At 28.8% G+C, this 22,794-nt stretch overlaps 1 protein-coding gene across 2 annotated transcripts in view; it reads right to left on the bottom strand.

The window, feature by feature from the left end:
• Positions 1-4,201: 4,201 nt before the first annotated feature.
• LOC129912624 (triple functional domain protein) overlaps positions 4,202-22,794 on the bottom strand; it is a 57,488-nt gene continuing 38,895 nt past the window's right edge. For both annotated transcript variants that reach the window (XM_055990931.1, XM_055990932.1), the window contains 10 exons: positions 11,716-11,821; positions 11,411-11,653; positions 9,226-9,303; positions 9,025-9,147; positions 6,954-7,069; positions 6,775-6,885; positions 6,516-6,705; positions 6,317-6,454; positions 5,928-6,194; positions 4,202-5,855 (listed from right to left, as the gene is read on the bottom strand). In XM_055990931.1, coding sequence (XP_055846906.1) covers positions 5,631-5,855; positions 5,928-6,194; positions 6,317-6,454; positions 6,516-6,705; positions 6,775-6,885; positions 6,954-7,069; positions 9,025-9,147; positions 9,226-9,303; positions 11,411-11,653; positions 11,716-11,821 — 1,597 coding nt within the window. In that variant the 3' untranslated portion in view covers positions 4,202-5,630. The remainder of the gene's footprint in view (positions 5,856-5,927; positions 6,195-6,316; positions 6,455-6,515; positions 6,706-6,774; positions 6,886-6,953; positions 7,070-9,024; positions 9,148-9,225; positions 9,304-11,410; positions 11,654-11,715; positions 11,822-22,794) is intronic.

Below are 22,794 nucleotides of genomic sequence, written 5' to 3'. Positions count from 1 at the left end.
ATCATGAGTTTCACTCGAAAGGAATTTATATTTTTCGCCAAACTAGTATCTTTTTCGGCACCAAAATTTAATTGAGATAAGAGCTGTAGAATACTTCGCAACTTACCTGATAAAAATTGAAAATACAGGAAGATGTCCGAACGTGAACAACTTTTCGCCCGGAACTCACAATAGGGAAAAAGTGACATTCAATTTTTCAGGGTGGAATCTTGTTCAAGTGAAACTCACGATAGGGCTGATTGTTTACTTGAAATATAGACGGCCAAATATCTTGGGAATCAATTTGAAAAAAAGTAAGTGAAGTTTGCTACGCTCAACATTTCGCTCAATATGATCGATCATTTTATCATGAACAGATCGATGAAGCTCAGAGCTAAAAAATTTTGTGTTCTGATATACATATATGAGGTAAAAACTTAACACAAACATTTTTTTGGCAGCTGTGTAATCTACTCAGAGGCAAAAAAGAAAAACGCCAATTATTAAAGAACCGCAGATGTTGAATGAAAGAGTAGATGAAAATGCAGAGAACTTCATAAATGCAGATTATAGGAAGATTATGGCGAAGACGAGCATGTTCGTCTGCATCATGTCTTACGGATATTTCAGTTATATACCTATCCCACTTTACTTTTCTGCATGCAGATCAATGTAAATCCAGCATTATAACATAAAATCGACGATAAACGTAAACTGAATAATAAAAAAGTATGAAAAATTACAAAATATTATTTTATGACAAGAGTTGCGTATTCGCCCGAGTGTACCGGCAACTTTTCTCGCGTACAATAAAATAAACTTAACTTATAATAAGGTAAATTTCGATCTGTTTTTGATTTCTTCGACTGTGATAAATAAAATATTCTTGAAAAAAATTGATACAAAATTCGTAATTATTTTTGAATAGTTGACCAATTTTTCAATAAATTTAAATTTTAAATATAGTTTAATATTTATTACTTCAATCAAATGTTTTTGGACAAATCAAAACAGTAATCAATATTTAGATTGTTATTTCGTTAAGTACGGATACACTCGGTAGTATACGTACCTATTTTCAAGAAATATTTTAATTTCTCTAAAAATAATAGGGGTATTCATGAAATGGTGAAAATTCTGGGTAAACCTGGTAAACGTGGTAAATATGTCAAAATTTTGTATGGATTTGACAGTTTGCTTACCACATTTACCACTATATCAAATTTACCCAGAGTTTACACAGTTGCATGAACACCCTAATAACTTTTGACTATGTGAAACAGTCAAATTGAAAAAACACTTCGATTTAAAAAGCTTAATTACTCGAATACGGCTCGTCTGACGAAAATTTTCATTCAGATCTTTTTTGTAGGAAATTTAATTTTATACTTTTTGTATAAGAAAAAATGAACAGAAATTTTTTTTACTTTGATCGTCTAGCAGTTCTGTTGTAACACATCATATCATGTATAAAAATAAAAAAACACCGATTATAGACCTCTTAAAATTATTTTTAACGGCTCAAATTTTCACCAAATTTTTTTTTCATCATCCTGAACAAGATTTTCAAAGTAACTTTCAAAAAAAAAATATTTTATTTTTTTGGCCCAGTCTAAGGTACATACATAAATGTAATACTGTTATGCGCCGACTTTTCACGAGTTCTGCTTGTCGACTTTTGCTGTAGGTATTTATTTAATTTTAGGGAATTATTTTCAGATACTTAATAAAACAAATTGAATTATATTTTGAAAGTGAGTATTTTCTCGATTTTATTTACGTAATACATACCTTCAATGTGATTGACTGCATGCAAATTGCTACAATTCATTGGTTGTTATTTTTATTTAAAGTTAAAATTCATTAAACTACAAAGATATTATTAGATTATTACTTCTTAATTTATAATAATAATAATAATTAATAATTATAAGATTTTTTTAATATTATTATTGATCAATGTTTTATTTCATACTACATTGCATATTTTTTTTTGATAGAATACGGCTACTCTACTATGTATGTGTGAGTGTGTACCTACTTAACTATAATTTTATTTTTGTTTGTAGTTATAGTGGTATATTACTTTATTTGAATGGAATTTGATTATATTGAATTTAATTCAAAAACTTATTGTTTTATTAACATTTTTTTTTTCGATACTTTCAATCAGGTGATTCCCTCGTTTTTTTATCAGTGTAAAAATAGACTTTCTTGCTGAAGATTTTTTGTCAACTTATTTATTTTGTTTTTATTTTTTTATTTTTTTTTTTGGTTTTGGTTTGGTTCTCTAAAATCGTACAAAATGTTATGTTAATATTCTATTGTAAAAAACATTCCAGAAACATCTATGGTTCGATTTTTTATTTTGTATGCTATCAATTTCCCAAGTTGAGTATATGTATTAAAACTAAAAATCATAAAACTGAATTGGGGTAAAGAAGAAGAAGAGTGTGATAGGTAAAAAATTAAAATCTAACTAAAACATAACATTTGCGCAAATTATTTTTAAGTTATGAATTTAGTTTTGATTTTTTTTTAATTGAGGGTCAAATTATTTATATATTTTGTGTAGCTTTAAGTTTTTGATTTTGTTTTTTTTTTTTATGAAAAAAGAGGTAGGTATACAATATTTTTAAGGTGCTTATGATTTAACAAATTACTTTATTTTATAACACATCAATTTCATAGTGGCAACCTCACACAGAAAAAACTTCATTTTACATTTCTTTATCCTATCTATTCATATAACTTAAGAGGTATGTCACAAATCTACGAAAAATTTACAAGATTTTTTTTTTCTCATTTTTTGTTTTAACTATGTACATATTTACGGGATTTCCTCTTTTATTTTCTTTTTTTGTATATAAATTGTTTTTTGAATTAATTACAACATAAAATTCAAATTCGACAAAAAATTGGGAATGGAAATTAAATTTTCTACGGTTTTTTTTTTGCCACATCACAGCTCATTTAATATTCTGGGCATGATAAACAAATTTGAATTTTTTTTTTCATATATTTTTATGTAAAAAAGAAAAAAAAAAAACATGATGTCATCGATAGAAAAAACGTTGTTCACAATGTATTAATTACTATGAGTATTAAAATTAAATAACAATAACAATAAAGTAAAAATTAAAATGAATATACATTACATAAATATTTAAAATATTTAATCGCTACAAAAATAGTGTAAATTACTCACTCTCATTCTTACAATAATAATAACAAAAGTTTAATATATAGTTTAACTTTCCATTAGCGTTGAGTTGTTATGCGTAAATTTATTTATTTTTTTTATTAGTCACGTTTCGGTTGTGGAGCTTAAAACATTTAATCGTTTTTAACACATTTTTAAAATCTTTATTAAAATTTATTTTTGAATCGAATTAAATTACTGATTGTTTTATTACTTATCTGAAAGTACCATTATACGACCGTGTTTCCTTTCAGATCAATTTTTCGGCTTTTCCTGTTAAGCACAACTTTAATTCAATCAAGATAAATAATGTGCGACCTCATTTTTAAAATCTGTATTTCACAAGTATGCATGTTGTATAGAATACTTTTGAGTATTTTGCTGTTTTGTTATGTTAAATTAATAAGTATATTAAATTAATTACCTTAAAAAATAAATAATTAAAACATTAATTAATAATAATTGGAAAAAATATTTTGTTTTCCAATATGCCAATGCTTCGAAATTCAAGTATGTTTGTTAAAGTTTCTTTTTAGACTAATATCCCACAGCAATTCTTGGATTTGAATGATATAAAAATTTATTTCAGAGGGGAAATCATTTCGCCTGAAATATTTTTGCTAGCCCGATCCCCATCCCCACAATCGTCTTATATTCACCCCTAAGTGAAACATTTCACCTGAAAAATAGTTCCGAATCGACCTTATAATGAATTCCATTCGTCTTTTAGATTTCTTACTGATTTATACAAAATTGTATTAGGAACGGATTTTGTTATTCAGCCCTATTGTGAGTTTCACGTGAACAAGATTCCACCCGGAAAATCGAATTCAGGGTGAACAAAAATACTTCGGGTGAAAACATTTCCACGTGAAACTCAGGATAGGGCTGAATATTGGAAGTTAACATTTCAGCTTCAGTTTATTAGGGGCTAAAAATTTTGTTAAGTTTCAGGTGTGCGATTGGTGTGTGAAACTTTCCAATTTAGGCAATTTTATTGGAAAGTTGTCAGAAAGTTAGTCAAACTAAATTGCCCTAATTGGTTTCATTTGTAATACTAGGCTTGTTTTTTTTTTTTTAAATATTTTTCAAGAAGCGTCTATATGTCCTCTCCGTTACTTTGAAATAACCGATTACTTATTAAATTCCTTAAAAAAATCAAATTATAATTTTCTTTTAGATTTTTTTTTATAACATAAGAGCTACTTTTACCAAGATCAAGTACGTGCGACCCAGTCTCCATCATCGTTGTTTATGTGGATTAAAAAAACTTCGGAACATTTCTTTTGACACGCAATAAAATAATTGTTTCATTATAATCGGTTATGGTAAATCAATGAATTTGTTATAAACATTTCAATGAAAATGCAAACATTGATGCAATATGTCATTTCTTTGATTTTTGAAGAGTGGAGTTTCTTTGTAGTTTGTCATTTGATTTGAACGCTTTGGATGAAACATTTCGTTCTAGAACCACCAAAATTGATGAAAGATTTCAGATTATAACCACCAAAATTATGGTTTGTTATTCTGAAATAATATCTATTTCACGGATCATTCATTTAAATGTTCAGATAGAAAATATAAATATAATATAAATCAGACAATTTGTAACCTGTAAAGTAAGAGCGCAAAAAGTAGAAAAAATAATATAAATTAAAACTCATGTAACACATTAAAATATATGTACAAATAACCAAATAAAAACAAAATTGTATAAACTTTTATAAGTGTTTTTTTCTTTGTATTTATTTCATTTTTTCACTGTATCTTAAAAGATTGTTTTTTTTTTTTTCTTATATCGCTTCACTTACAACATACTGTTTTCCTCTCTCATACAAATCTAAATAGTTATTATTACAATAAGTATAACATTATCGAAGCATAACACATGTAAATGATACAAAGTATGTAAAAAAAAAAAACTGAAATACAAAATAAAACAAAAAATAAACAAAAAAACTCATCTCAATTATAGAGTAAAATTTATTTGTAAAAAAATATTTTTTTGTTCTTATTATGTAAATCACTCAAATGTTCTTAGCATTAGCATTAACTAGTAGTTAAAAATAAATATAACTCTATATAAGTATTTTTTTTTATATAAAAACTCTTAAGATTCAAGAGTCGACGACTTAAAAAAATTAAAAATTAAAAAAAAAACATAAAACATAAATAGAGTACAATAAAATGTATATGTGTGTGTCTGTGTATAATGTATGTGTGTGTGTGTTTCTAGCGCAACATATAAAATGCAAAAATAATATTTAACACATGAAAATGTTAATGAGGCAGCACTCTTAAGAACAAGGAAAATAAAAATATATATTTTTTTTATGTTCTCAAATGCACTTTTTGTTTCTTATCTCTCACCACTTCACTTGCCCTCTTTTAATACACATAAGACATAACATTTAGTTTGGTTTTAATTCCCCCAAATCGCGGTTGCTCATGAATCTTTTGTTAATTTGTTTTGGTATTCTATAGGACTTTGAATAGCCTTGAGAAAATCATTTTGATTTTGCAGGATGTTGCGTATGGTTTCTAACCATTCGTGATTTTGATCGACCGTAGCTGCATTGCAAACATAATTATACAAGTCCGGTCGATGGGGATCTGTTGATTTCAGTAGAAATCTGTTGTTTGGTAATTCCTCCAAATGCATCTTATTAACCTTAATTGAAATATAAAAAAAAAAACATTAATCTTATTCATAAATTAAAAAAAAGACGGGGTTAAATCTTACTTGTAAATGAGACCGATACACATAAGAGGGGCTTGTGAATTGAGTCTTTTTACCAACAATATCTGCTAATATAATACTTTGTTCGAATAGGAATACTTGAAGTTCTCTGGGCTTCTGTACCATTGTTGCATTTCGTTCGACATTCTTTTGCTCTTCGACACACCACAATGGGCCGTGAAGCAGCAATTTGCCTTGGGCTGTAATTTTTCCTTCGAATTTCTGCAGCCGTCGAACAACCATCATATCATTGACAGCTCTACAAACAACCTGAATTAAGAAAAAGCAAAAGATGAGTTAATATGTATCACAAATTTGTAGTGTAAAAAAATGAAGAAATTTATCTTCAAAACATATTTCTTAATTTTAATATATGTTACAAAAGAACTCACCTTCATAACATAGCAAGCTTCTTTCATACTTGGTACTTCTTCTACCAAATTGGCACGTTCGGTTTGCTTTTTTATTTCTCTCAATAATAATTCATACTTGGTTATTCTTTGTACAGGCTTTATAAGCAAATCACTTAGCTATAAATAAACAAACAATAATAATATAAGGTTATTACATTGAAAATAAAACAAAACTTACATCTAAACGATGCTTTAGTTTCTGTCGAATTTGATCGAAATACATAACATGCTCGGAGACAATGTGTTCTGATACTGGCTTATTTTGACAGTAAACAATGTACATGTGAAATTTACGCTCATAACGTTTAATCATTGGACCAAGTTCTGATGGTGTTTTTATACAACGTTGCAGAGCTTTTAAAAAGTTACTAAAAATATAAACAAAAAATTAATTAATATTGCCATTTTGTAAACATTTTGTTTGCAATGAAAATTACTCTCTGTGCCATTCATAGATTGCTTCAATATTTCCAAATATCATTCGTTCTTTTCCACCCTTAAGGTCTTCAGGTATATCACTTTTTGGATTACGAATTTCTCCGATGTAACTAAAAAAAAAATTAAGAACAAAAATTAAATAAATCAATTAAGTTTGTTAGTATTTTGTTAACATTACCCATTAACTATTTCTGCTAAATCTTGAATGTAGAGTTCTTCTGTTGACAAAAGTTCTGATAAGGCGCACAGTCGTTTTCGTTGTGCAGCCTCAACATCATTTGTCTCGGAGTTGTTCTAATAATTAATTGAAAAAAAAAAAATGGAATTTTTTTAATTTAAGTTTTTTGTAGTGAGTATTTAAGGTTCTGAGATTACAGAGATCACTAAGCTAAGTAACTTGAACAGAATTCCTCACTAAGGAAAGATAATTTTCGATTCGTTTTTTTAGCTTAAACGATTAAATTACATAATATGTAAAAAATGTTTATTTAAAGAGAATATATCATATGTATGGATCAGAATCAAGACCCATTACCATACGGTTTTGTGCTTATTATTCTAATACATACATACGTGGGCCAAATTTGAATCACAAACTATATTTTTTATACCCAAGGTTTAAGACCACAGTGTGTGGTAAATTGCAAAACCCATATATTTGTTGGTTTTCTAAATTTGTTTTTCTTGATTTACTCGAAATCTTTAAAGTGGATAAATTGGGTTTTGATTCTGATCCACACATATTCTCTTTAAATACTCATTTTTTTTCTAAAATTTTCCACAAAATCGGAGACGTTATTTTTCTCACATAAAATTAAGTAAAGTCAACATATCAGTCTGACTCATCTCATTGACTAGTAAATAAAAAAAAAAATTAATTTTCCTTTTTTAAGATATTTGAATCACTATGCAATGGTCACACTATAAAAGTTACATATCAAGGGGCACGGTAGTGCCCAGCCAAGTTCTCTAGCAACTTTGGCACTACACCCTTATTTACAGGAAACAACTCAGGCCATTTTCGACCCCCCTCTAACTTCCACACCAAAGATACTAGAAATTTCAAACTCGCTTCATTTGTTAAGCTAGTCAAAACAAAACTCCTCACAAAATTTCAGCTTGCTACGATGAGTAGTTTCTGAGATATAGGGCTTCGAAAATCTCAAAAACCGTAACTGACTGACTGACTGACTGACTGACTGACTGACTGACTGATTCACTCACTGACAGATCATCAAAATTATGGAGAACTTCCCGTTATCGTAGAAACTTGAAATTTTACACGGTGATAGGACTTGTGGTGTATACAAAGGAAAAAATCGAAAATTTGAGATTTTCAATTCAGGGGGCGTGGCATCCGCCCATTTCCGCTGAATTTTCATCAAATATTATAGAGCACTTCTGATTATCTTAGAATCTTGAAATTTGGTAGAATGGTAGAGTTGGTTGTTTATACAAAGGAAAAAATTTTAAATTTGAGAATTTCAGTCAGGGGGCGTGGCAACCGCCCATTTCCGCTAAATTTTCATCAAATATTATAGAGCACTTCTGATTATCTTAGAATCTTGAAATTTGGTAGAATGGTAGAGTTGGTAGTTTATACAAAGGAAAAAATTTTAAATTTGAGAATTTCAGTCAGGGGGCGTGGCAACCGCCCATTTCCGCTGAATTTTCATCAAATATTATAGAGCACTTCTGATTATCTTAGAATCTTGAAATTTGGTAGAATAGTAGAGTTGGTAGTTTATACAAAGGAAAAAATTTAAAATTTGAGAATTTCAGCCAGGGGGCGTGGCAACCGCCCATTTTCACTGAATTTTCATCAAATATAGAGATTTTCAATTCTACAGCCTTACCTTGCAAAAAGTAGTGAAATCACAACAAAAACATTACTGTTAAAAAAAGAGCCAAGTTCTCCTATGTTGAAATTATGCTGGCACAAAAAGTACTGAGATGTAAAAGTGTACCAAGTTCTAAAGTTTGGGTTCAAATTCGTATCAATAAAATTTTGATTGTTTACTTGGCAATTTTTGAAATAACTTTAAAAATCGGAAATTAAAAGAAAAATTGTCAAGAGAACAATCAAAATTTTATTGATACGAATTTGAACCCAAACTTTAGAACTTGGTACACTTTTACATCTCAGTACTTTTTGTGCCAGCATAATTTCAACATAGGAGAACTTGGCTCTTTTTTTAACAGTAATGTTTTTGTTGTGATTTAATTTACACAATTATTTTTGTATTTACCTCATCGTTATTATCAGCTGAGTTATCGTTATTCGAATAACTTAATTCAAGATCTCGCCCATTGCTCTCTGTGCTATTAATGTCTAAGGGTTTTAGGAACTTGGACTTCACCTCATGTTGTTCCTGTTTAGAAAGAAAAAAAAAAAATAAATAAATAATAATTCTTATAAATTGTTATCAATTCCAAAAAAAAAAACTTACAGTTTTCTCCTTTACTATTTGTTCTATTTCAGATAAGTCCGCTGCTGCATTTCCTTCCATTTTCTTGAAGGTACTTGCCTAGAATTAAAATAAAGAAATAAAATTAAACACAAAATAAGTTTAAACTTTTTTGAAGCTTGCATGAATGTTGTACGTGGTGAATTATTGTTTTATCTTTCATTGAATATATTATTTCGCACCACAAATTGTTTTTTTCTACAATTAAAAATTATTTAACTTTTATTTTGTTTGTATGGGTCATGGGTTTTAAGAAAGTAGACAAGTATGTGTTATTGTTATCTTAAATAATGTGTATCAGCTAAATGGCACAAACAAAACAAAAAAAGGTATGGCAAAGTAACATCGATATGAAATGGGGCCATTCAACATTATTGTTTTTATTATTGTCGAAAGTTAACACAAAACAACAACAAAAAAAAAATACTTGTTAATATCGAGTATTCAAAAAAACTTTACCCTTATGTAAGGTTAAAAAAAATTTATTATCAGAAACAGTTAAATTAAACAATTACAACAATTGACTTGAGTTTTTTTGTTAAGGTTCAAGGAAAAGGAAATACAACCCTTAAAGTTCTAGAGATAATTAATTCGAGTTTCATTATTTATTATAGTTGTGTGGACCTCAAAAACAAAACGTAGGGACCAGATTATTTGAGCTTTTTTGAGGTCAAAACAATCAATAACAGGAAACAGAACTGATCGTTTTTTTTTTTTTTCAAGATCATTCGAAAAAGTTCATAATAAACCTTCGAAAAGCACGTTGACGGGTGAGCTAAAGAGGTTAAAATTTCTTGGAGAAGATAAGGCTGCAAAGGTTTGGGTTTGGAAACATAATCTGCAAAAAAACGATGAAAGAAGAGAATATCGAATATTTTTTTTTCGTTTCTTCGGAAGATGTGGAAACCAAAAGAAATTTTTTAAAATATTCCCTGAATTGTAATATGTAAAAATCTTTGATATAGCATATTTGGGATTTGAATTGATTTATAATGGATGAAGGAAGGCTATGTAAAGCAATTAATAATCTGCGTGCACTAAAAGGGTTTTGACTGCAGTATGAACGTTGTGAGAATGAAGAATGAGTATCACGGTTAATTTAAAGAAAGCGGAGGATTTTCAGTTAAAAAAATATAAATTATATATAAATGAGAGCCAGGAAAAGTGGACAGAGAAAGAGAAGAGAATAAAATAAGCAATGAGTTGTAATGCCAATCAAGTTGATAATAATCTGAGCTTTCATTTAGGTTTTGTTATTAATAGAGAGAGCGACAAAATGAAAGGGAAATTTGGCTTTTAATCGAATCCGACTCAAATTTGAGGTCTTTTAATTTTTTATTTGGAATGATTTATTATTAAATTTATTAATAAATCATATCAAAATGAAGATTTTTTTCTGAATTTTCTTAATCGTTTACAACAGCACCCAAAAAGACGACAACATTTCCATCTGAAAAAAATGCCATGATTTTTTTTAATTTGATGAAAAGAGTTTATTATATGTATATGTGAAGTTGTTAGAGCAGATTTTCAATCTTTTTTTTTTTCTCTAAACAACTGTTAAAATAAAAGGTACGAAATCGAAAAGACATTGAAAATCGGGTTTTATAATTTGGATTTCGAGGAATAATAGAATATTTAATTTAAACTGTCAATAAAATTTCAGAGAAATAAATTAATCTCATGTAAAAAAAAAGGTAAAATCAAGCTAATCCGCCTATGTTGCCAGGCTTTTTTAAATATTTTGTAAATAGATTAAAACACCCATTGCATACAGTTTTAATATTACCGATTAAATTTAAATATTGCCGATTAAGTATTATAACTATTTTAAACTACTTAGGTAATAATAAACATGTGTTAAAAAAAAACTAAGGTTATGTGACTGACTTATGTCCAGCGCAATAATTTTTGTTTGAAAGATTTTAATCAATTCAAAATCTGAGAGTATTATAACTATACAACTAATTAAAATCCAAACAATTGGATTTATATCTACTATTTAAGTGCATCACTAATTAAAAATATGTTCTCATAATAATTTTGTTACGTTCTCTCGTCAAACAAACAATTAATAAATTTGTGTTGAGTCAGCAATTATTTTTGAAGAATTGCACAATTTTTGAAAAAAGAACCTCGTATCATAACAATATGTACTTATACTTACTAAATTAACAGGATTTTCCTTCATGTCCTTAAAGGCGGGTGGTCCATTCGATATAACACAAGGCTCTTGAATGGGTTTCATTGGCGGAGGTAGTTCTAAGCCAACTTCCTCCTCCGGTTCATAATCTGGTTGTTGTGAATTATTAACTTGCGACATATACTGTTGGGCACTTGTGGGCGTTATTGAGCCCGCTATTAATGATGATGTCAATTCATCCTCGTGTTCTGTGTGCTTTGTAGATAACTATAAAGTAAGAGATTTAGAAATTATTATATTTTCCTTTTATGACCAAAAAAAAAACTTACTTTAAGGTTTCTTTCTGAAGCCTTCTTTGTAAGAGTCTTCTCCATCGGTGGTTTATCTACCTTGCCTTGTGAAAGCTTCCTTAATGGTTGTGGTAACCATTTTCTCCTGAAAAGCATTGTGAGAAGAGAGATTGTTTTGTTTTAGTGTTGAATTTTTATCTAAAACTTAGTTTCTGTGTCTTTGTTTTGTTAGAGTATTTTTGAACTATTTCAAAGAAATTCCTTGTTCATATTTTTTTTCTTTTTTTTTTACATTATTTAAACTTTGTGTGTGCGAATGCTTTCACTTATTTATCAACAATGAATTCTAGGCATGATGATGATGATGTATACACATCACAGAGAGAAATAAAAAAAAAACAAGATAAAATCAAAATCAACAACCCAAACACTTTAAGATTGAATAGGACTGCCTCTAAATTACATGGGAGCTATGCGATACACACAATTAATAAAAAAGATCTTCTACTGTCATCTTTATTATCATTTATATTATGGACAATAAGTGGTATTAAACTCACATTCCCAGTTGTATGCCATTGCCGTACTCGGCCTATGGCAACGACAACAACGACGACGATCGGCAAATTTGCATACAATTTTTCTTTTCCTTGCCGTCGCGTCGTCCAAAACGATTGTCTTACTATTTGTTTTTTTTTTTTTTTTTTTCGTTTTTTTTTTTATTCTGTTTGTGTACGCGCTGTCATGGTTTATCTACAGTACTTACTTGTTTAACTTTTTTTCTGAACAATTTCCAAATAAGTCAACCGCAGTAAAAAGAATTGAACCTGTGCTAAACGGAGCTCTTTTCGCCTTTAGTTCATAAAATTTAAGAGAAGAAAAACGTAGGAAAGGTTGCCAATTGTGTAGAAAAGCAAATTGTAAATATCACAAAAGCAGATCAAGTTTGGAATAAAATCAGGACAAAACTTGTAGTAGAGTAGGTATGAAATTTAAGGACCGAAAAGGTTCAAAGGAAATGAATTAACTTGTATTGTGCCTTTTATGATTGTATGATTGGAACAAGTATCTAAAATATTTTCATATATCACAGGTAAACAATTTGTGAAACTAAGAAAAACTTGTTTTACTTATTTTTGGACTCATTCATCTGATTTTTTTCTTCAGTGATTTGTCTACACCGAGTAACTGGTTAATTTTTTTCGTATCTACTATTGCAAACCGAATTAACTACCTCAGAGCTGGGTCATTTTTAACCCGACTTTGCCCAAGCAAGATTGTACGTAGTATGTTCATCTTTTCCATCTTTACTTCAAAACTACTTAATATAATTTGACAAATGAATTATTACTAGAAGTGTTTTGCTCGTCCACTGGTTATGTGAAATTGAATATAGCGCCATCTAGAGGTAAGGGATCAGATGCTTTGTCACGAAATTAGAACCCCAAAATAATCTAAATTAAAAAAAAAATATCAAAAACTAAATCTGACTACTCTTAAAATCAAATCACTCTTTTTAATACATATGTAAATGTGAAAGGATATTCTCATCTTGGATGTTTTGAATTTTATTATTCGATACATATTTAATGAAATTTTATTGAACAAAAAGAAAAAGGGCGTTATTTTACTGATGATTGATTTGGGAATACTTCTGAATAAAAATTTTGAAGCTATTCGTTTTTTTTTTTAAGTATAACACTGAAAAAGGCTTACATTGTTTAAAAACACTTTTTCAAAACTTTTTGTATTGATTTAACTTACTGGTTAATCCAAGAATGCAACATTTTTATTAGTCTTTTGAATTTATCTTCTTATTTTTTAAATTCGAACAATGTTTTCACGGGTTAAAATATTTTTACCAACTGTCTTTTACGGTCATCCACAGCTGCGACTGCTGCGCTTCTACTTTAGCCTATAGATTGATATAAACAAATCCAGAGAGAACTGAATTTTTCTTTCGTTGCAGGGTTCTACTTGTTGACCGACCTGGATAAGACAGGCTAGTGAGCATCTCATCTCAGGTATAATATTTCAGAAAAGATATAACTTGTTTTATTCGCATGTGTGCGTGTCGTCTAATATTCATTTTTATATACAGAAAAAAAAATTGACTTCTATTCTCTTTAAATTGTTCCTATTTTTCCCAGGTAAAGAAGAAAATCTAAAAATCTTTTTAGCTTGTAGTCTGAAAGAAACGAAAATTTTGGTAGAAATTGAAATTATAGTTTTTTGTGGATATTTTGCACTTGCGTGATTTGTTTTTATTTTGGATTGACATAATTTTTGTGTCATTGTTAAATATTAAGAAAAAAGAAACAGACAAACACATTACCGTTAAGTTTTTTTTGCAAAACTATTAATGCAAACTCATATTTTTTCGTCAAAAATATAGTTTTTTCTCTACAAAATAATTGATATCGACATTTTATTAATGTATTTACTTTTACCGTTCCATTACCGTTAAATTTTTTGTTCAAAACTATTAATGCTATTGCTAACTCATATTTTATTGTCTAAGGTTCAATTTATTCACACTCCATTAAATTTAAGGTCGCCATTTAAAAGAGGGAATTTAAAAAAAAATTTAATGGAGACTTTAAATTTAATGGAGAGTGAATAAATTGGGCCTAAATATACTTATTTCTCTTCAAAATTAGTTTCTGTCTCAAAAATATTGGAAATTGAATTTTATTATATTTCAAAATCTTTGTGCTTAGCATTACTTATAAAAAACTAGATGTTATAGAACGAATCAGCAAACAGTTTTGAATTCAGCACATTAAAATCAATTTAAACAACATAACATCGACCTTGCCAGGGTTTGAACCTTGCTCCGATCGGAGTAAAGTTGCTCCACCTTTGAGGGAAAAAAACTCTGGTTTTTCGAAATGTACTCAGTTTTTTTGCACACAGAAAAATTGTTTATCCAAACTAGCCGACAACTCTGTATTGGAATTTATTTTAGAATCGCAAATACATTTTTGAACCACTACATAAATAAATGATAATAAAACAATATAAAATAGTTTTTTTTTATGAATTGATTATTAAAAAAAAAAATTTGTTTTGATAGTTTCCTCAAACCAGTCAAAGGAGAATGGGCAAGTTTGTATGAAACGTGGACGTTACGCGGCCAGGAATGAAATTGCTATTTTTTGATGTAATTAAGGTTTACATATATTGTGCAGAAGTTTTATCCCTGTGACGTGTTTCAATAACGGATAAAATGCATTTTTGCATTAAAGACTTTATATATGTCTCAATTTTATAACTCAAATGTGTATTTTAAGTGAAAGTATTATTCTCTGTCATTTTCCCAGAGTCTGAAGACCTTTATCATGAATATCCAAACACTAGAACCCAAACTATAAGCATTTTAAAACAACAATTTCCAGCCTATTTTTAGAGTTACGTTGTTCAATTTTTTGTTACTTTGAATTGTTTGAAATTTTTCGAACCTGAAGTGGTTGTCTTAAAAATCTTATATTATGAGTTCTATTGGTCGGATTTTCAAGATTAATGTCTTCATGTTCAGGGAAAATGACAGAGCATCATATTTTATGTTCCATATAAAAATATAAATCACTTTTTCCTTCATACATTGAACAATGCATTAACAATACTAATACTGCATTATCTTGCATTCTTAACGCAATACAGCGAAACGTCCATAGTAAAAGTTTTTCCTGGGTTATAATTCTTTCATTTGATACCAATTTTATTGATGGCCGCTCAACGTCCAAAATGCCCATTCTCCTTTCATTGTGAGTTTGATTGAAAAAAAAATTTTTGTTAAGTCAAGATTTTACCCTACTCTTAAGTAGAGAAAAATCTTAACTTGAGTAACGATTATGAATTTCAATTAAAGATGATTTATTGACCAATTTAGAGTTAATAATCGAAAAAGTGGAGAAGATTAAAATCTTGTTTTCCTTTGGCTTTTTTGGAAAACAAGATTTTAATCTTCTCCACTTTTTCGATTATGAATTTCGCCCTAAGAAATAACTACTATTAAGACGCATTTATAAAATAAAATTTGAAATATTTTGTTACTTTTTTGACAAAAAGCCAAAAAAGAAAAAATTGATGCATCATTTATTTATAAATCTTGGTCAACAACTAAAAACTTAAATTTAAAAAAATTTGAAAAAAGAAAGAGAAAAACTTTTTTTGCTTGATATGACAGGGACCGTTATTCTTGGTTTTGAAAAAAATTAATTTCAAAAGGGTTTCAAAAAAACTTTAAAGATCAAGTTTGCAGTGAATTGACCTATGCCATTAGACTTTTCTAAAAAAAACTTTGGCAACCATGGTATTATATAGCCGTATCCGTAATCCGTAGCACTATGCATATACTGTATCCGTCGCTTGTCGTTTGAGTTCTCAGTTCTCTGCCTCGCTCGCCAAGAAAATAAATAAAAATGAAAGCAATGCTGAACTGAACGTCGTCGTATCGTATCATATAAGTATGTATACATAAACGATTTTATTTGTACATGGATGGACGCACAATAAACAAACATAATTACAGGTGAGGGAGGCCTGCGGAAAAAGGGGGGGCAAGGACGTTGTCTGAAAATTATTATTATTATTATTTTTTTCTCGTCTTTTTCTTTTGACAATCAGCATGATATGAAGAGGAAAAAACCTTAGATATTTTATAAATAATTGCATTTAGGGGCATCATCAAAGTAGTAGCGGTGGTACCACGGTTGTGCCACGACGACGACAACCGACGACGAGGTGACAATAGTCGTTTTATATTTTTTTTCTTGTTTTTATTTTTGGAAATTGTATTAAAAAAATAATATTTCACAGTATTGAATGATCAAGGCGTTTGATGGTGATGATGTTGGTGGTGTTGGTAGTATACACTCTAGGATGTAAATGTCACATTAATTTAATTTTGAAAAGAACAAACGCATGCTTTTAGGAAAAAAAAATTAATTCATTTTAAATTCAATATGAAGCATAACTTAAGTTCAATTTGACGATTATTACAGAAATCACTTTTAATTAAAAAAAAAAGATATCGTTTTGTTTATATTGTTTTTTTTTTTTAACTTCGAAGATTCACTTGTTTAATTTTTTTTTTCATTTTTTATTGTTGAAAAGAATGAGTTGGCTTTTTTTTTGAGATTAATATTTTTTAATCTACTTACACTAAAGTGAGAAAAGTCCTTTTAAATTGTCCATTTTCAGTCATATTGATTTGTAAATACTCCTCATTGCTGTTTAAATATTTCTTTTTCTCATTTTATGATACATGTCAAGTCCACATTATTTTAAAAATACCTCTCTAGCACAAGAAATTTTCTACGTTTCTGTCGCGTTGTTGCTGGTCTATGGTTTTTGTTGTATTTTTATTATTTTTCGTTTTTTTTTTTCAAGTAAGTATTTCGAGACACACGTTTTCACACTGTTGAAAAAGTGAGTGTTCGAAGATAAGTGGACGAATTCAGTCAAATGTTGACAAAAAAAAAATCATCGAATATAACAAAAACGTGAATGTGATAAAAAATGTATATTTTTATTCACGTTCTATTAAATTTAAAGTCGCTTTTTAACAAAAAAATATAAGAATAATAAACTGGGTCGAACGAATTCTCTTAAAATTCAAGTTGATAAAATTTGAAATTGAGATCCAAAAAAAAAATGGTATTTAATTTTTAAGATGTGATTTATAAATCTAACTAATTTTGTATACATTTTTTTTTCAAAAATTTGTTTTTAAATAAAGTTGGTTTGCTTTTGTAGCAATTACTAATCAACACCTAAAACCGAGATTTCAAAAAAAAATTAAAGTCCCCTTTTCGAAAATTTGATTTTCAATTAAAAAAAATTGATTTCTCGGTTTTCAGTTTTTTTTTTTTTTTAATTTTACTCGAAAACCAAGTCTAATTTAAAAATAGTTCAAGGAAACTTTTCTCAGAAAAATAAATTTTCTATCAAGTTAATTAAAAATTAGTTATAACTTAAATTCTAACCTAAAATCAATGAAAATAAATTGCACGACTGGGGTCGCACGTACTTGCTCTTAGAGTTAAAGTTGCTTAAATTTTTAAGACTTTTTATATGTAGGTATAGAAATTTGGAAAAAAAATAAAATTCGTTTAAAAAAAAAAATAAAATAAAATCTGAAATTAAATTGCCCTCCACAACAAGTATGCAGTTTTGATTGATATATTAACATGCATTTTTAGAAAAAAAATTTTCAAAATCGTTAGAGCCGTTTTTTAAAAAACTAATTTTTTATAAATAATTTTTTGGAAAAAAAGTTTTAAAATAAAATTGGTATGCCATTTTTTAGAAATCACTTATCAACATCTAAAAACAAAATTTCAAAAATATTCAATATCCCGTTTTCGAAAATTTGATTTTTCAAATTTTTTTTAAAAATCCAAAAATTATTTTTTTCAAAATTTTATTTTTGGCTTATATATAAATTATATAAGTGCTTCTTCACAAAAAGTTTCGTTGAAATCGAATAAGCAGTTTCTGAAATAATCGGATTTAAAAAAAAACGGTTCTATGGCAGGTACCGTTAATAATGATTTTCAAAATTTTTTTTTTTCATTGGAAGATAGACCTTAGCTTAAAACTAACATTTGAATTTTTTAAACAAAATCGTTGGAGCCGTTTTTGAGATATTTCAATTTTACTAAAATTAGTATATGACAAGTACCGTTATTTTTGGTCCAAAAAAATTAATTCCAAAAACCCCTCTGGAGAGTCGCCAAATAACGCTACATACCAAGTTTCACATTAATCGGTCCATCCGTTTAGGCTGTAGCTCCTTATACAGACAGACAGACAGACTGACAGACTGACAGACAGACAGACGGACTTCCGGGACCCACTTTTTTGGCATTGTCTACCATCGTAATGTCATGGAAAAATGTTATCTCAACTTTTTTTTTTTGTACGAATGCATAACTTGATATACAGGGTGTCCCAAAAGTAATGGATCAAACGAAATATGCTGATAGGCCAACGTTAGGGCTCTCAGAATTTGGTAACTTGTTCATCCCAAATCCTTACGGTTTTCGATTTAATGCAGTTTTTGTGAAATTTCGAAAAATCCCGACTTTGCAACAGTATTTTACCTCCTCCGCTCGTAATTGATTTTTGTTTTTTACAATTCTTTCACTAAAACATTGCCTAATAAGAAATAATAATTAATTAATAAAAATATTTTTTATTTCATATGTCATTTTGCTGCAAATAAATTAACAGTTCCATGTTATATAAAAACTCAATTTCTTACTTTTATTTCACAGCAACATCCTGAAACAAAATTTTATGGTGTAACAATGGTTTATTATTTTGAAAACTTGCCGTGTTATTGCAGTTTTCAAAATTGCATAAAAGTTTCCAAAGTTGTAATTAGAACGAAAGATATTACAATTTTAATGCAAAAAAACAGAGGTTTTCAGAGCAAAATACAAACAAAAATCGGGGCTTTTATTCAATAAGAAATAAACAAACAACAGTCGAGAAAATGTGTTTATTTTGCTTTGTTATTTTTCTATAAAAAGCCCTGTTTTGTTGCTTTTAAATTGTAATATCTTTCGTTCTAATTACAACTTTGGAAACTTTTATGCATTTTTGAAAACTGCAATAACACGGCAAGTTTTCAAAATAATAAACCATTGTTACACCATAAAAAATTTTTTCAGGATGTTGCTGTGAAATAAAAGTAAGAAATTGAGTTTTTATAAAACATGGAACTGTAAATTTATTTGCAGCAAAATGGCATATGAAATAAAAAATATTTTTATTAATTAATTATTTCTTATTATTAGGCAATGTTTTAGTGAAAGAATTGTAAAAAACAAAAATCAATTACGAGCGGAGGAGGCAAAATACTGTTGCAAAGTCGGGATTTTTCGAAATTTCACAAAAACTGCATTAAATCGAAAACCGTAAGGATTTGGGATGAACAAGTTACCAAATTCTGAGAGCCCTGACGTTGGCCTATCAGCATATTTCGTTTGATCCATTACTTTTGGGACACCCTGTATAGTACCTATATCGCAAGTAAAAAGTTAAAAAAAATAGAAGATTTTATTGTTTTTTTTTTTACTAAATCACTTGCCATTTGGTGTATGAACAGAGTACGTCCAAATTTTGTACTAATAAAATAAAGTAAAGGTTAAATCCTTTGATAGTTAATATGGATCTTTTAATTTTTTTTTTGTTAGGAAATGACAGAAATGAACCTTTTCAAAATTTGCACTTTTTCTTTATTTTTGACTTTTTAGTCAAAAGCAAGATTTTAAAGTTCGAAAAAGGTAAAAATTGGTTATTTTTAGACTTTCAAAATTAACAGAACGCAATGGATTGATTAATTATAAACTAATAAATAAACAAAAAAAAAAATTGTGTGCAATTTTGTGTATTTGTATTTTTGTACATATGGACCTGTTGCCATTTGACTTGGTCGTTTGCAGAAAACAACATTAAACATACAGCCTTATTGCGATTTGCAACTATCAATCGATATCGATATCTTTTTACTTCATTAAGAAAAATTTTGAAAGCAGAGAATGGTCCTAACCGTTATTAAATGAAATCTAATTACAAAATTCTATTAAAAAGTTGACCAGTTTTCCTATAAATTAGGTTTAAAAATCTCAAATTTCAGTATATATGAACTATCGATTGATAGTTGTAAATCACAATAAGGCTGATAAACTCTTAAACTTTTTTCAGTGTTCTTGTCAAATCAAAATGAAAAGTTTATCTTGGAAAACAAAAAAAAAAGGCCAATGTAAAGTTCATACTAAAAATGCATTTTCCAGTAGAAACATAAGACCTCAATAAACATAAAACATTTAAAAAAAAATTGAGTAATATAATTTTAAATCCCTACTAATGTCTGCAAGAATTGCGCATTTGAAACTTAAAATCAAAAGACCTATCCCAAAATACCCATAATTTTATGTTATCGCCCACACCCAAAAATTACTGTGGGTTCTTTTGGTAAATGACTTTTTATTGTGGATTTACTCGATATTTTACGAAGATAGAAGAATCAAAATACATTTAGTGACTAAATGGGTTTTGCCATTAAATAATTTCTGAGCATATTGCCGAATCGGAATTGTTATTTGAAAGATTAACTTGAAGGGACAAGTATTATATAGGTTTAGCAATAAGAATTCTCCAGAAGCATATCAGATAATGCGAATAAATTTTTAAAAAAATAAAGAAAACGATTTTATAAATTTATCTTTCGGGGTTTACCTCAGTAAACACGTTTGAGCTGAGCTTCTTTTAAGCTTATTTTTTTAATGTTGCACATTTGTCGGAACGAGTTTGATTTCTTAAACCTTGGATATAAATTCTTGTCTATTTAAATAATTGCACCATGAGTGTTCATTTGAGTACAAAGTTCAAAGTAAAACTATTCAAAGTTAAAACGTTGCATACGCTTAACAAATATATCGAGTGAGTTTGACTCATACTCATATTAACACCCTACCCTAATCACACATAAATTAACATGAGTCAGCTAAAGACCCATTTTCCAACATTTCAGTTGTACGTTAAAGACTATATCAGCAAATAATAAACATAACGTCGATAAGAGTCAAAGAAAGCAAATATTAAACAATAAACAAATAGAGCAAATAAAATTTTAAAATCTAATTTATGTCATGAAGAATAGATTTGTTTTCTCAAATCTTAAACGCGAACGCGAGTTTGGTGCAATTTAGTTGATAAAATAAATATCTTCATATATTTTTACATAAAACTTTGACTATAAATAGATAAGATTTTTTTTTATTTTATGTATTTCAATTTTATGAAAAAGGTGTTTGACGCCGTTGCAATGGCGTTGGTTAGGTGTGAAGAAAGTAAATAGGCCGACTTATTAGAATCGTTTGACGACAGACAGAAACCTAAATGCATAAAAAAAATGATTTTTTGCATGATGAATGAATGCGTATACCGGATATACCTAGGTGATCTAAAATCCTAGAGAACGAAAACAGCCTAAGGAGTCTCCCAGATTGATGAGATCGAAAAGTCTCGCGATCAAAATAACAGCCGAATATTTTAGAAAAAAGCCAAGTACCTAGTAAAGAATTGTCAAAGCTAAACGAAGGTCTTGGAACCATAGGAACCATCTAGTCACTAAAGTATAGAATTGTAAATGTACTCAAAAACCATTTTCAGCAAATGCTAATGATGTCCACATTAGAGAGAAAAGGAGGGCTAGTCACCGCGTTAAAGTCAGATAATGAGATGCCAATTAACATAACGTTCCGTCTAAATTTTTGTAAACATTTGTATTTTAAAGGGATGCACCTACAGAAGCGAGCAAAAAAAATGCAAACAATAAAAACATTTGCATTTTTTTGCTCGTCTAAAAACGCATATTTAGGTAGACTTTTGACCAAATAATGGCTTTGGAGTAAAATATTCCACAAATTGACTCTGTTTAATGAAACAGTTTCAATGTGCCAAATTTGGTAACTTAGTTCTTGTTCAAAACTCTTTAAAACTTTCTTTTGCATTTTTTTTGCTCGCTACTGTATGTGGTTTCTAGTCAGAAAAATCAAGCTTATATCAAATCTTTTACAATGGCGATGACGAAACCAACTCTCCCCAAAAGCCGATTACTCCATTCAATGTCGCCGGTGACCGGTCCTTAAGAAAGGAGACCTTAGAACTGCGCCTACTACAGATGAACCATTCTCCTCAACATTGCTTGTCTGCCGTAATATGTGAACGGACTCCAACTCAAAAGGACGCCGCAGTGGAGGAATGTCTTAACTAAGTCGGCGCACGCATGTGCAGGCGGACCGTGGCGGCTAGCTAGGGATATACCTGACTGGAGAAGCTTGTTGATTCAAGCCCGAATCTACAATTTAGCGCCGCCTTAAGGCCTTGGTCACCTTATTTAAGTAAGTAAGATGTTTTAAAAATATATGTAAACGAAATCGGTTTAACAAAACTTTTTCTACGAATGCAAAAAATGAAAGCTTTTTTTTTAAATCGAGTTACCGAAGTTCCGCACCAGATTCTATATTCTATTGAACAATTATAAAAAGTTGCCCGAATAAATACAAGTACATATGTATATTTTATTATTTTGATTTCATA

Source organism: Episyrphus balteatus, chromosome 2, assembly GCF_945859705.1.
Source record: "Episyrphus balteatus chromosome 2, idEpiBalt1.1, whole genome shotgun sequence".
Taxonomy (NCBI): Eukaryota; Metazoa; Arthropoda; class Insecta; order Diptera; family Syrphidae; genus Episyrphus; species Episyrphus balteatus.
The sequence above is the reverse complement of the archived record's forward strand: the minus strand, read 5'-3'. Positions and strand labels throughout refer to the sequence as shown.